The sequence below is a fragment of the Mycteria americana genome, chromosome 13 (genome assembly GCF_035582795.1).
Source record: "Mycteria americana isolate JAX WOST 10 ecotype Jacksonville Zoo and Gardens chromosome 13, USCA_MyAme_1.0, whole genome shotgun sequence".
Classification (NCBI taxonomy): domain Eukaryota; kingdom Metazoa; phylum Chordata; class Aves; order Ciconiiformes; family Ciconiidae; genus Mycteria; species Mycteria americana.
Window position 1 is genome coordinate 17856755 of NC_134377.1, and position 13297 is coordinate 17870051.

At 44.9% G+C, this 13297-nt stretch overlaps 2 protein-coding genes across 4 annotated transcripts in view; both read left to right on the forward strand.

The window, feature by feature from the left end:
• The window catches only part of HIRA (histone cell cycle regulator), a 37883-nt gene extending 30588 nt beyond the window's left edge, over positions 1-7295 (forward strand). Inside the window, exons 21-25 of the mRNA XM_075515981.1 lie at positions 875-980; positions 2786-2908; positions 4134-4297; positions 5543-5631; positions 6218-7295. Coding sequence (XP_075372096.1) covers positions 875-980; positions 2786-2908; positions 4134-4297; positions 5543-5631; positions 6218-6334 — 599 coding nt within the window. The 3' untranslated portion in view covers positions 6335-7295. The remainder of the gene's footprint in view (positions 1-874; positions 981-2785; positions 2909-4133; positions 4298-5542; positions 5632-6217) is intronic.
• A 2232-nt stretch (positions 7296-9527) lies between these two features.
• The window catches only part of PPIL2 (peptidylprolyl isomerase like 2), a 74795-nt gene continuing 71025 nt past the window's right edge, over positions 9528-13297 (forward strand). Inside the window, exons 1-5 of one of the 3 annotated variants that reach the window (XM_075515776.1) lie at positions 9528-9725; positions 9826-9875; positions 10388-10433; positions 11362-11424; positions 11631-11682. In XM_075515776.1, coding sequence (XP_075371891.1) covers positions 9694-9725; positions 9826-9875; positions 10388-10433; positions 11362-11424; positions 11631-11682 — 243 coding nt within the window. In that variant the 5' untranslated portion in view covers positions 9528-9693. The remainder of the gene's footprint in view (positions 9726-9825; positions 9876-10387; positions 10434-11361; positions 11425-11630; positions 11683-13297) is intronic. The other 2 variants (XM_075515777.1, XM_075515775.1) reach the window with 2 other exon arrangements.

Genomic DNA, 13297 nt, shown 5'->3' on the forward strand with positions numbered 1-13297 from the left:
ATATCAGCGGTTAACAGACTTGTACAAGGTTCTGTAGCTTATCATATTCTGGCTTGCTTCTGAATGTGCAGATTCAGTGTTGTGAAGATCACAAACCAAATATTTTATGTAAATCTGCTATTACAGCAATTTCTCTGTGTGTGCTTTGCATGTATATTATCGTAATGATGAACAACAACTGATTGTCTCAAATTCGTTATTTCAAAACCTTCAGTTTCTATCATTGCCGATGTCTGGCACAAAACAAATTATCAAAAAAGCAGTGTCTCAGAGCATATTGGCTTCTATTTCCGCTTTAATCCATACAGTACTAATCAAAACTACCTAGAGAAGTACTTGTACTAGCAGTTTGCAAATGTCTTCATTAGAAGTTACGTGCGCAAATCCTCGGCATGGAATATGCTGGGAAATGAGAGACTCCAGCTATCCCACTTACACTACGTTCTTAGAGAGCACGCTTTTCTAAGTATGCTGGGTTTTAGAATTTTAACTTAATGGGGAAAAGAAAGATAAAGGCTTCTTGGGTTACAGAAGACACGGCAGAGTTGCTGAAGATTGCCCCTAGATATGGAGAACGTTTCCAATTAAGCCAATGTTCTGTACAAATTGCAGCATCAGGGTTGATAATGTGTTTTGCAAAAGAGTGATTGTAATGCTACTGCACTGAGCCTGGTGCTTGCCATCGCCATCTCGTGTCTTGACCTTCCTGTCAGTGCTTGAGCATAGCCCTTACTGAACCTTTTTCTGTTGGTTGCGATGACTGGTAAGTAATGGTGGATGGCGTTTGAATTGTGACCATTATGACCATAAACAACCATTATGAATGTTATGCAAGACTCCAAAAGAAACAACCTGGGTCTGATTTGACTTGCAGGAAGTGATGCAACTGTCTCGCAGATCTTGCTGACTCAGCACGGTATACCTGTAATGAGCATGTCCGATGGAAAGGCATACTGTTTTAATCCTTCTCTTTCTACGTGGTAAGTTATATATTATTTCCTGCTTTTACAACTTCGCTGAACTGACGTGTATTCTGATTGACTGTTTCACTCCGTATTTTGAAGGTTGGTCTGAGTAGAATCGCACGCCAGGCTTAGTTTTGCTTTGGTTCACTATTGTATGTCTAGGCTTTACTCTATTACATTCTTATGATTTGTTATGTTTAAAATAAATTTTAGAAATGAAAAAGTTAAACTACAACTTACTTTATCGCTCCTTCCTCCACAATGCATACTCTTTTATTTATTAACATACACCTTTATATACTTTTGCTGATGTGCATCAGTTGAATCTGTCAAGCAGTTGGCAATGATTAAAGATAATCTAGCCTTACGTTCACTTCTTTACATAAAAGAATGCAGTTCTGGAAAATTTGTCAAAACAATTTTCAGCGTTTTGTTGGGAGTTTAGACATGTTAAAAATTATTTTGCCCAGTTTCCAGAGAAAATAAGACCTGTGCACTCCAATCCTGAACGTGTCTGTGCCTGACTTTGTCGGTCCCCATCACTCCTTAATATTTTTTTGGATCCGATGACCAGGCAAGTTTGAAGAGAGCTCTCTGTCTCCACGATGTAAAAGTTTAATGAAGATAGTAAGTCAGGTAGGGGAGGAGGGAAGAAATCATTATACCTCAGAGAATTCCCATGGAAGAGTCATTACTGATGTCCTAAGCACAAGGAAAGGCTACGTAGAGCCTGTGCCTTACTGCGTATCAGATGGGCTTTCCCCATGGATTCTCTTTTCTTCTGTCAAGGCGTAAGCTCCCATAAAAAAATTTCTGTGGTTAAATTATTTACAGCGTCTTTCCAAAACATTCTTTGTTGTCTTTCTAAGAGAAAAAAACATGTTGCAGTCTTAATGTAATTGTGGTACTTAGTGTAATGAGCATGCTGGATGAAAGGGCTTATTGTTTTAATTCCTCCTTAGAATAATTGTTACTAGTCAACTACTTGATGTGAATCCTTTGGAAAAGAAAACACACCTTATTTGTTCTTTAGATAAGCTGAGAAATTATGCAGAAATTTTCCCAGTCAATAAGGAGCAGAGGACAGGCTCTCAGCCATAATTCTGAATTTGCTGTCATTTCTTAGTTTGTACCACGGCTTTGGGACTACATAAAAGAGCAATCCCTTTAGTCACCATACAAATTTAAACATGATAAAGCAGTGAAGGGTATTTTAAATATTTGTGCCATTTTACCTCTGAGCTCTCTGCAGGTCTAAACTTAGCATTGGTTTGGGCCACTGATTCTCTTGGCATCTCAAACCAGCGAAAATGATATCCTTGACTAGGTGCGGAAGTGCCAGCTGTAACTGTCAGCTCCCTCCGTATGAAGGAATAGCTGTAATGTATGGGACCGATTGTCAACGCCTGTGATCTGTGATGGTTGTCTGGTGGGTGGGGGGACCCGACGTGAGGTAAAATCAAGTTCTTAATGAGAGAGTCATTACCTGTGTTCACTCCAGTCTTCGTTCTGGGGCGTGACTTCTTATTAGATGTAAAATGACAAATAGAAAGTTAATTTCCTTCGAAACTAATGCTAAATCGTGTTATACAATTGACGTTGTGACCTTTGGGGATGGGAGGGACATTTCTGTGACAGCACAAGCAGAATTTGGACGTGGAGTGGGAACCATTGGGGTCTGTGCAATTCCTGCGCACCTTGGTGATATTTTTTTGGTTATCTGTGAAAATAGAAGTTGGGCTTTGGGGCAGAACAGAGCTGGATCCCCTGATATCACTGCCTACTCGCCTCGAACTTGGTTTTTGTTTGCTTTTTTCCAGGAATCTTGTTTCTGACAAACAGGACTCTCTAGCACAATGCGCAGACTTCAGGAATAGTTTACCATCCCAAGAAGCCATGCTGTGTTCGGGGCCCTTAGCTGTAATACAGGGACGAACTTCAAAGTACGCGCTTAATTGCTTCATCTGATCAGCATGTTTGTCTTTTTTTCCCCTATTATTTATTCATGTGCTTGAATCCGTGAGTTAATTCTTAAGATGCTAATGGCTCTGAAAATTATCAGTAGCTCATCCAGTGTTTTTTTTAAACCTTTGCACATTTGTAGTCTGTATCTTAATGTTATTTTGAGATTGTCTGGGGGGCAGGAAAGCATGCTCTAAACTTAATCATTTTAAGGCTCTTATTTATTGGATGGATAAAGTATTTGACAATTCTGTACATGTAATATTTTGATTAGCTAAACTGAATTTCTTACATTTTACATTTTAATTTTTAGTTCACCAGCTTTGGAGTAGGCCTACAAATTTTGAGTAGTTCATTTGTCCTCAAGGGATCTATTTAATGAAGTCTTTGAGAGAGTTGAGTGATTAGTCATCTAATGTGTATTTTTAACGTCTGAAAATATCACCAGGGAACTGGGTGAGCCAGAGCAGGCTCCTGTAGGTAATTTAATAGCCCATCCTCACCTGGATTTGAATTAGATTTCCCAGGCAGATTTCTGGGCTATTTCTGTCCTTCACATATGAGTTTAATTTTTTTGGTGAGAAAAACTGAATAGAGTTGTATGATTTTATTGCTGTTATCTTGGGAGGGGAATTAATTGGGAAATATATTTGAAATCCAAGCAAACACCACTCTCTTTTTGAGAGAGAGAAAACATCAGACTGAAAAATTAGCAGTTTTTTCAAAAAGGAAATAATTGGTTACTTTTTTCAAATTAGCCTTCTTGTGACAATACATTTATTTGCAAGAAACCCTTTAAATGCTTTAGGATAGCTTCATATCTTGTGTCTGTTTCGTGACTTTCACCTGTGAGGGGCAAAGAAAGGTAAAGGCAGGCATCCTGATTTCCTATAAAGATTTAGGAGCACTTGGTCACTGAAAAGCATGTGTTCTTAAAGAGAAGACAGATGGAAGGAAGAGAAAAAAAAGAAGGGGGGGGGGGGGGGGGCAGAAAACCCTCCCTGGACCTTGATACTTGTAAATGGACGGGTGGGCGGAAGGCAGTTTGCCGTGAAATGCTGCCTTTGTCATTCAAAGCTTGAACTCCGGAAGCACTAGGTGCCTCTGAAAGATAAATGTAGAATAGCTTGTACTACAAAACTATACGTTCCTTAAACTAGTATCTGATTTTATGGCTGGCATGTTAATTTTGATTTGGTTTTGTAGTTCAGGAAGGCAAGCTGCAAGATTGTTCTCCATGCCTCATTTAGTGCAACAAGAAACAACGCTTGCATACCTGGAGAACCAGATAGCAGCAGCACTTATGTTACAATCCAGTCATGAATATCGCCACTGGCTCCTTATCTATGCACGGTACCTAGTTAATGAAGGTGAGACCTGCCACGCTGTGTTACTTGTTTGCAGCTCCCATGGATTTTTAAGAAACGCTCTATTCACGTCATGTCTGTGTATGATTGCACTTAACGTTCTCCTTTTAGCACTTGGCTTCTGGACTCAGCCTTTACTTAAAACCAACACAAACCGCTGAAGCGCATTTGCTTCCTGTAGTGCTCAGTGCTGAGGAATCCGATTTTGACACGTGGACTGTGAACAGACGATGGTGTGGAGCCACAGTGCCATCTGTGGACTTCAACAGTAGGACCTGCATTGTAAAAACGTCCAGTGCTCTGTCAGGCATATCATTTGTGTTATCCGGCAGCCACTGCAGACGTTTCAGAGGAACCAGCAGCACCTTGTAAAATATGTAACATTCCTCAGGCAACTGACGATCGCTGCCTGATGTGAAATGGAAGAGGTGCTCGGTCTCTGACACTTTGTACCGGAGCACATAAAGCTGCAGAGAATTTGCTAGTGTTACTTGTACTTTATACTTTTTTTACATTCTCAAATTTCAACAGCCTGTACTGGTGAGCTCCGCAGCTTAAATTCTGTGAGGAGAAGAAATCCACAAGAACGGTTGCTTGTGTCTATTTTATATTTGAATACCCTATATCGCTACGCTATTTTGTTAAATAAGGTTAACCAACTGACTTGATGCTTCTTGGATTCTAAAGATCTCTGCTGTACCTCTGCTTGTCTGCGTTCCAGATGTAGTAGTTCCCATTGTATTAATCCATCCTTATTCCTCACCAGGCATAATCATTTTACACAGAGGGAAGCAAAACGGTTCGTGTTAGGCCACCTACTAGGTGTTGGCAGAGTGAAAATCGAGCTCATTAATTCTCGCCTTTTGACCCCTACCTTATTTAACAAGAGAGCTTGATGAACTGCATATTCATAGGACGCTCTGTCCTTCCCCAGTTGAAATTAAAATGTTCATCTTGGGCCATACGTTAAAGCAACGGTTATACTTTCAAAAGTAGTGTTTTAGTAGTGTTTTTGGTTTTGAGAACTCAAATAAAACCCTACGGAACTGTAAAATAAATCCTTTACAAATAATCTTTCCAAAGATTTGCAGTTAGAAGAATAATATACTTTTTCAGAAATCAGTGGTTTTGGCTTTATTTTGTTCTAGATACTTAGAACTCTTTCCTGAATGTTGTCAGTTACATTGTGGAGTGGTTCTATATAGTGAAATGCTTATGAATGTGATTTTATTTTCTGATAATATTCAGGGTTTGAATATCGTTTGCGAGAATTATGCAAGGATTTACTGGGTCCAGTCCATTACTCAGCTGGAAGTCAGTGGGAATCAACAGTTATGGTAAGTCCCGATAATAGTTTAACGAAGAACGAGGAAGAGTTTCCCGTGAAAATTACAGAATATGGACAGACAATAGAACTTAAAATATGATTAAACTTAGTGGCAAAAAAGCAATCACAAATTATTTTTGCTGACCCTGGAGCCCTTTCCATGCTCTGCTCTACTCTCATAAGCGGGCTTCCTCCCGTGGCACTTGTATTTATTTCCTGTGAAACTGTAGACAAATGCTTAGTGCCACAGTCTCCGCTCTGGTGCTGTCCCGAGTATCGCGCAGATGGAGCAGAGTTGCGTGGTCAGGTCTCCACGTTCTTCAGACAGCAACTTGGAAATAGTGATGTGCCAATGAAATGTCTTCCCTTCTCCGAGGACATCTGGAGTCTGCAACTGCAGAGGCTGCACCAGTTTCACGAGTGTGTGTAAATGTAAAGACAGTGTTTATTCTGGGAGTCATGTAAGCAGAGTAAGAACATAAAATACACGGCCCTCTCCAGGCAGGAAGAAAGGCATGAATCTTGAACAGCTCTGCGGAATATAGTCATGATACCAAGTCATACATTCTGAGGATGCTTTTGTGTTTTTTGTGCAGGGTTTACGAAAGAGAGAACTATTGAAAGAGCTTCTTCCTGTTATTGGACAGAACCTCCGCTTCCAGAGGCTTTTCACAGAATATCAAGAGCAGCTAGACATCTTGAGAGACAAGTAGCATTTCCCCAGATTTTCCCTGCGGGGCCTGGTCCGAGAGAAACTGCTGAACAGCATTAACCAGAGACAGAAGAGGAGCGAGAGCCCGCTCAGCAGGGACACTCCTGAAGAGAGCAGTGCCGTAAGGGTCCCAGATGCTTCAGGAGTGACCTGCTTTAGTTTTTAAAGAAGCTCACAAGTGGATTCATGAAAATGATGAGTGGATGAGCTAGACCGTTTCCCAAGTGAAACTTAACCACCGAAGCTGTGGCCTCTGTTTCTGTGGAAAGTCGTGGATATGTACTTCAGGGGGGTCCTTTTGGATCTGGATCTCATTTTAATATCAAAACTAGCTGAGAACTGTTTGTGGGGTTTCTTGGATGTCCTGTGAAAAGCACAGTACTTCAGAGTACACTGAACAGCATATTTAACCCTGTTTAGGGTTTTTTGCCTGAGGATTTATTGAGGCTCAACACTATATTAAATTAGATGAGTGAGCCACGTAAAAAGAAATTTCATAAATATTAAGGTATTATGCAGCCAATAGACTCTTTCCTGTGAATATAATAATAATAAGAAGAGGCTGTTCTAACACATGGACTATTTTTGTACTAGAATTTGCTAACTTGTAATATGGAATTTTATTTGGCCGATAATCAGGCTATCTCTACAAAGTCATCTTGTAGGAAATGTAACTCTAATTACAAAAGCTATGTTTCAAAATAATTCTACCAAATTAACATGTCATCATCTGGTTTTTAATTTTTAAATGTTTGTAAAAGGCATTTTGGGGGGAGGGGGAGGGATACAATGGGGTGGCTCTTTTTGTAAGTACACAAATAAATGAACATTGCATTGGTTTAAAAAACAAAAAGCAAAAACATGGTCTTGAATTATTACAAAGAGCACAGGCATCTCCAGAAATGTCAACGCAGGCTGAATCATGTTAACATGTCTAGAAATAAATAATACTGTCTGGGTGATCTTTCTCTGAAAGCGTGATCAGACAAGTACTTGTGATCTCCCTCGAGCAGCCACAACGTCTTCTCCTGGAGCCACATCTCAGCTGAAGGAGCAGGAGCTGTGTGGGAGCGCTCATTGTCTCGGGCAACACAAAGCAGAATGGGCTCCCCGACCACTGCCGAAAGTGGCCGGCGCTGCCACGAGAAATGAGCTTCGTGCCGTTACGGCCATGCTCCTTGTGTGGCGTTTTGTAATAACATGGTGCTGGTGGCCTGCCAGCAGTTCACTTGTGGAGTGGTTTTGGAATTCCACTGAAACCAAATCAATCAACTTGTTTTCTTCCCCAAAGTATGCTTGGTGCTGGGAAAGCAGCAAGTGTACGTGTGGGTTCTTCAGGACCTAACTCTTCGGGTGTGCCTCAATTTACTGCCTTGCTTTGAGATGTTTCTGAGTAAGAAAATTAGTATTGAAATGAGTAAGTGTCTTTAAACCCTTGTAAAAGGGCAGTTTCTCTCCTAAACTTCTAGCAGAAACACACACTATTCTTTGCCAAGGACTAGCTGTGCTACTGTGGACTGCGGCTGAAGGGGACTGACGCTCTTCAGAGAGGCAGCTCTGCAGTTACATGGTTGCCTGGATCCTAGAGGAGGGATGTGTTCTTTAAGGCAACAAAACCCCACATTTGGCGGGTTTTGCTGCCTCCTGTATTCACTGCCAGACCTGACGGACACTGGATTATTTCTGTGTACAGCCATCTCACGTGCACGCTGACTGAAGTGTCTTGAAGAGCAATAGGAACAACTGACTTAGCAGCTATTCTTCAGCAGGGCACCAGCGAGTTTTCAACAAGCAGTGGGAAATGTAGTGACAGCACAGCTTGATTCTGTGTGTACCCGGTGGGGAAAATGAAGGTGGTAGGGAGAGCCGTGCAGCTTCCCCAGACCTCTAGTCCAAAAAGTTTCATAGTACTGTGACAAGCAGTCAGAGTAGTGCTGTGATTGATACGCTATTGCCAATTAGTCTGCGCTCCTGGGAGCAGGCATTGTATTCCTCATAGAGTAGAATCACAGAATCATGGAATGTTTGGTTGGAAGGGACCGTTAAAGGTTGTCTAGTGCAACCCCCTGCAACCAGCAGGGACATCTGCCACTGTATCGGCTTGCTCTCATCTTTTGTTGGTGTATGCAGGCAAGCAGCCCCCCGAAATGATTAAAATAGAGATAGACACCATGTTCTGGGGAAAAGGTGGATCCGTCCCAAAGCCTGGTGCGGTCAGCGGGAGCGTGGCTATCAGCTTCCACAGACTTTGACTCTTGACAGTTCTGTACAGGCAGCCGCCAGGTTGATGATTGAACGAGGAAAGAACAAACGACCATGGATGGTTTTGGAGGTGTTTGACAAGTGAAAGCTCTAAGAAGTGGCTGTTTCCTCCTGCTAAAATAGATGTTTGGATTCTGGCCATCCTTGTGCTGTTTGTACCGCTCTTGTAATGAATGCTGTTTAATAGGATTTAAAGGTAATTAGCTAAGGGAAAGTAAGTTCTTCTTTGTCAGTAAGTCTTTGAAGAGACGCTGAAATACTTTTTATGAAGAGCTGTCTCCATATTGGACACCGTGTAGGTTTTTCCACCCATTTTTTCTTGGGAGGTTCTGTCACTGCCCGACAGACCAGGAATATTACGATTTTAAATTCCATGCAACAAAATATATTTACACAAAGATGAACATTTTTCTTAAATTGGATATTTTAGTAGTTTCTTCTTACATTCAGCACCTTCTCTTTTCAGACGAGGGCTATGAAAACTCAGTTTAAGGCTGTTAGGTTATCAAAGGAAGCCTGCAGCAAAATCAACGAGGAACACTTTCAGAGGGGGAGCGGGGGCAGGTTGTTCTGCACAACCAAGGAGCTTTTATTAATTAATGGTTCGGACGGGGAAATGGGGAAAGTCACAGGGGGGGATTCGCCGTTCTCGCTAGGCGACCTGGGCGAAAACACCCGCCAAAACCCCCTCAGGGCTTCCCCGGCGTCCCTGCCCCGGCGCCGGTGAGGGAGGACCCGACCGGAGCCACGGCAAAGGCCGAAGGTACCTAGGCGCCAAGGACCGGGAACAGGCTCGTCTTCAGCAGCCGAGAGGCCGCACGTACGCGCTCCCCGTGCGCTTCGGGCCGCGGGCGGGCAGCGGCCGGCGCCCACCGCCGCCCTCCCCTCAGCGCTCCCGCGCTTCCCGCCCGCCTCAGGCCGGCCCGGCCCCGGAACGCCGCCCCGCCGCCCGTGTTTCCGCGGCGCGGCCTTTCGCCGCCGCACCCGCACCGGAAGGGCGCCGCGGCCGCAGCGGTCCGGGCGGAGGCGGCTCGGCGGGGCCCGCGGAGCCGCGTCCCCGAGGGGCCCCGGGCTGAGCCGCGGGGCCGAGCCGCCGCCATGGGGAAGAGGCAGCACCAGAAGGACAAGATGTGAGCGGGGGCGGGCGCGGCGGGGCGGGGCGGGGGGTGCCGCGGGGCCCTGCGGGGGTGCCCCGGGGGGGCCGCCCGAGTGACGCGGCTGTCTCGGCAGGTACATCACGTGCGCGGAGTACACGCAGTTCTACGGCGGCAAGAAAGCAGGTAACGGGCGGGGGGGGGCCGGGCCGTGGCGGCGGGGGGGGGGGGGACGGGCCTCCGGGGCAGAGGTCCCCGGCGGCAGCGGGGCGCCTGGGCTCCTCCCCGGCTGCCCCCCAGCCCCCCCGGCCCGGGCTCCTGAAGCCCGCGCGGCGGACGGCGGGAAAGCGGCAGGAGCTCGGGGTTAGCGCCCGGACGGGCTCTCCCGCCGTCTCCGGGCTCTGCGCCCGCGGGTGGGGCAGAGCCCGCAGCGGGACGGCGTCGGCCGTCAGATGCGGGCTGGGCGCTGGCAGCCGGCGGAGCGCTGCTTTGGGCCCTCCCGCCGGGTTCCGGCGGGGAGCCCGCCTGCGCTCCGCGGGGGAGGCGGCTTTAGGCACGGCCTTGCCAGGGTCGGTGTCTTTGTCCTCGTCATCGAAGTGCCGCCACGCACAGAGCAAAACGTAACTTTCACGTGTTTCTTTGCTACCTAGAAGACTATGTGCTTGTTAAAACCCTGTTGCGTTTTTTCCCGTAAACAGACCTTCCACGAACTAATTTCAGACGTTTATCATTTGATCACTGCAGGTAAGACAACGAATTTACATTATCATTATTAAATGGCACACCTATTTATCGGGCCGTTGACACTGAACTGTTACTGCAGCCAGGTTCTTCCGAGGTGCTTACTGTCATTGACTTGCGCCTGCTGTGATAGTAATGCGGCAAGAAAAAATTCCATAAGTACTGAAACAATGTGTATACTTTCCACGATTAGTGTCTGCAGAGGCTGGAGCTGATGGCTAAAAGAACACACAAGTGATAAAATAGTTCAGAACAACTATCGGGTACATTCCAGTCTTTCAAATCCGTGTAATCGGGGCTTGAATCTCCTTCTCCCTGCTCAGAACACGCTTGGTCCATCACTCGTCTTTCTGAGGCAGTGATTAGATAGATTGAAGGAATATTTACGCTAATTTTTTGTGTTTAGAGTTTACTGCTTGAAGCGCTGAAGTGAAAGAGGGGAGTTAGTAGAGGTGGGTTAGCAGTCCTCTTGTAAATTGAGTAGTTGGAGGGGTTACCATCCGCATCTACAAACTACTGCTGGCTGGCTAAAACTGGCCGGATTATGGAAGCGCCCCTAACGGGATGCTGAAGGAGGTTGCCGGTCACTCCCTAGCCCATTTCGGTGCAAAGACCGTGGGTGTTTCTGCTTGAACCATCTTGTGCTGGTGGGGCCCAACGTGGCAACGGCTGGGGAGTATTACAGCGTCCCGTGGCGCTACGGCTGCGAGTGCTGGCAGCCAGGCGTTACTGAACTGCACCAGTTCCTTTCGAGGATTTTGTTGTTAACCAAATTTATGTAGAATCAGGTGGTGGGTATTGGCAGCCACTCAGTATTTTCATTGGTATAGGCCTTGCTTTAATGGGAAGGTGAAACAGCAAAACGTTATTTGCTTCTGTCATCATGATTTCGAGCTGATTTTGCTGAAAAGAATGTGTACTTTTTTCCTAGTTTGTCTCTGCAGCCATTTGAATACCCAGTTTGCACACCAGATGGGACAGTCTTTGACATTCTGTAAGTTACTGTCTGCACTTAGCTTTATTTTTGTGTCGCTGAACTGGTTACAGCTGTGTGATCATCATTTGGTCTTAGCAAGTTGGGAAATACAGTCATGCCCATGATTGGCCCAGTCATGCCCAAGTTGGCCCAAATAATCATGCCCATCAGTAGAGGTTTCTGATGGTGCTTGTCGCTTATTACTTTATCCCTTCTCTTTTCAGGAGCATTGTTCCTTGGATAAAGAAATATGGAACCAATCCAATCACAGGAGAAGTAAGTAATGATGGGTGTATTCACATGATGGCTTTGCTTTCCTTATGCTCAGTTTCCTATTGAATGTGTGGGAGAAACAAAAATGCCTTAATGAAAGCAAAAGAAGTTGAATGGGAGTGCTGTTTGAAGTATGATATTTGTGAGATCAGGTTTGCTGAAATTAAGGTAGAGATTTACTAGGGATCTCTTTTTAGCTTAAAAAAGGGGGGGGGGGGGCTTCTGGATTTGAGACCTGGTATCCCCTCGCTGTCATCCTGCTAATGATCTTTGTAGTAGAAAATAATCAGCCTTGGACTGTGTGTGCGGGAGGAAGAGGAGAGCATTATATATATACTTTTTTTTTTTGCATTGGATTGTAAATAGTATGGCAGAGGAAATGTGCAGTTCGTTTATGTAGGCTCCCAGGGTATCTTCCCTTCCTTACAGGGGTGGCATAATTAAAACCCGTATAGATGGAAATACGAGCTCTTTTGTTACTGCTGGTGATGCCCAGACAGCCTGACTGGTCGTTGACGGAAACGACTCTGTACTGCTGCCTCGTATAAGCAGAACTCTAGTCCGTACAGGGCAGGGGGCTGGCAAGCTCACCTCTCCGTCTGTGATTAAACTTGCAGCGGTGTTTCCTAACCAAAAGGATATTTGGCTTAATCAGAGTAAAGAGATTAATAGATGATACCACGAGTGGTAAGCTTAAGCTGCAAAATCTTTTGAGTTATCTTGACAGTATATTTCAGAAAGCTGCTGACCTGCCTCTGTCGTGATAGTTCACTGTGAGACTGGGATTTCACGCTATGATCTGCGCCTTAGTGGGTTTTCTCCCCCCTTTTTCTGCATAAATGGTAATTATGAAGGGATTACTTTCATAAAGTAAAGTTGTAAAGCACCAGATAAATATGAAGTACTGGATATATCTACTTGTTGGAATAATTTTTTTTTTCTGGTGTGTTAAAAGAGAGTGCATTGTTTGTGAGAGCATAGAGGAAAATTTTAAACGGAAATTGTTGCTTGAGCTACTGAACGTTGTCTTTTCCTTCAGTAAGTGCAGTTACTTTCCAGAGCATTAGGTGGCAGCCGTGGCACAGGATTGTTGGTTGGTTTGCAGATGGCTTTGTGGTATGAGATTACCTTTGAAACATCTTGTGTTTGATTAAAGATTTTCCCAGCAGACTGATACGAGGAGAAGCTAAATACAGAGGCAGCATTCCAAACTCTAAACATGAGCAGGCTGTCTGAGACTCAGTATCTTCAGTTGTAGCAAACTGCAGGTGTGTTTGTGCGATGGAGAGATGATTGAAAGTCTTTCTTCACACATGGAGAGGCTGATGTATTGTTGGGAAGGAATGGAATTAAAGCTACTTCACCTGTTTTCACCAGCCTCTGGCCGCCTTGCTGCTCTGTGCAGTGGTTGGGGGTTTTGGGGGGTTGCCAGAGCAATGTCTTTCACTCCGAGCAGCTCCGTGACACCTGTTCCCATTTCAGACTGTGAACCGTGATGTGGTTGAAAATGACTTTGGGTAAATGCTAAGCAAGAGGTGCGATTGTCTGGTGGCCTCGTATAATGTCGAGAAAGGGAGATTGTGCAGAACGTACCTGGTGAACCATAAATGCTCAAACG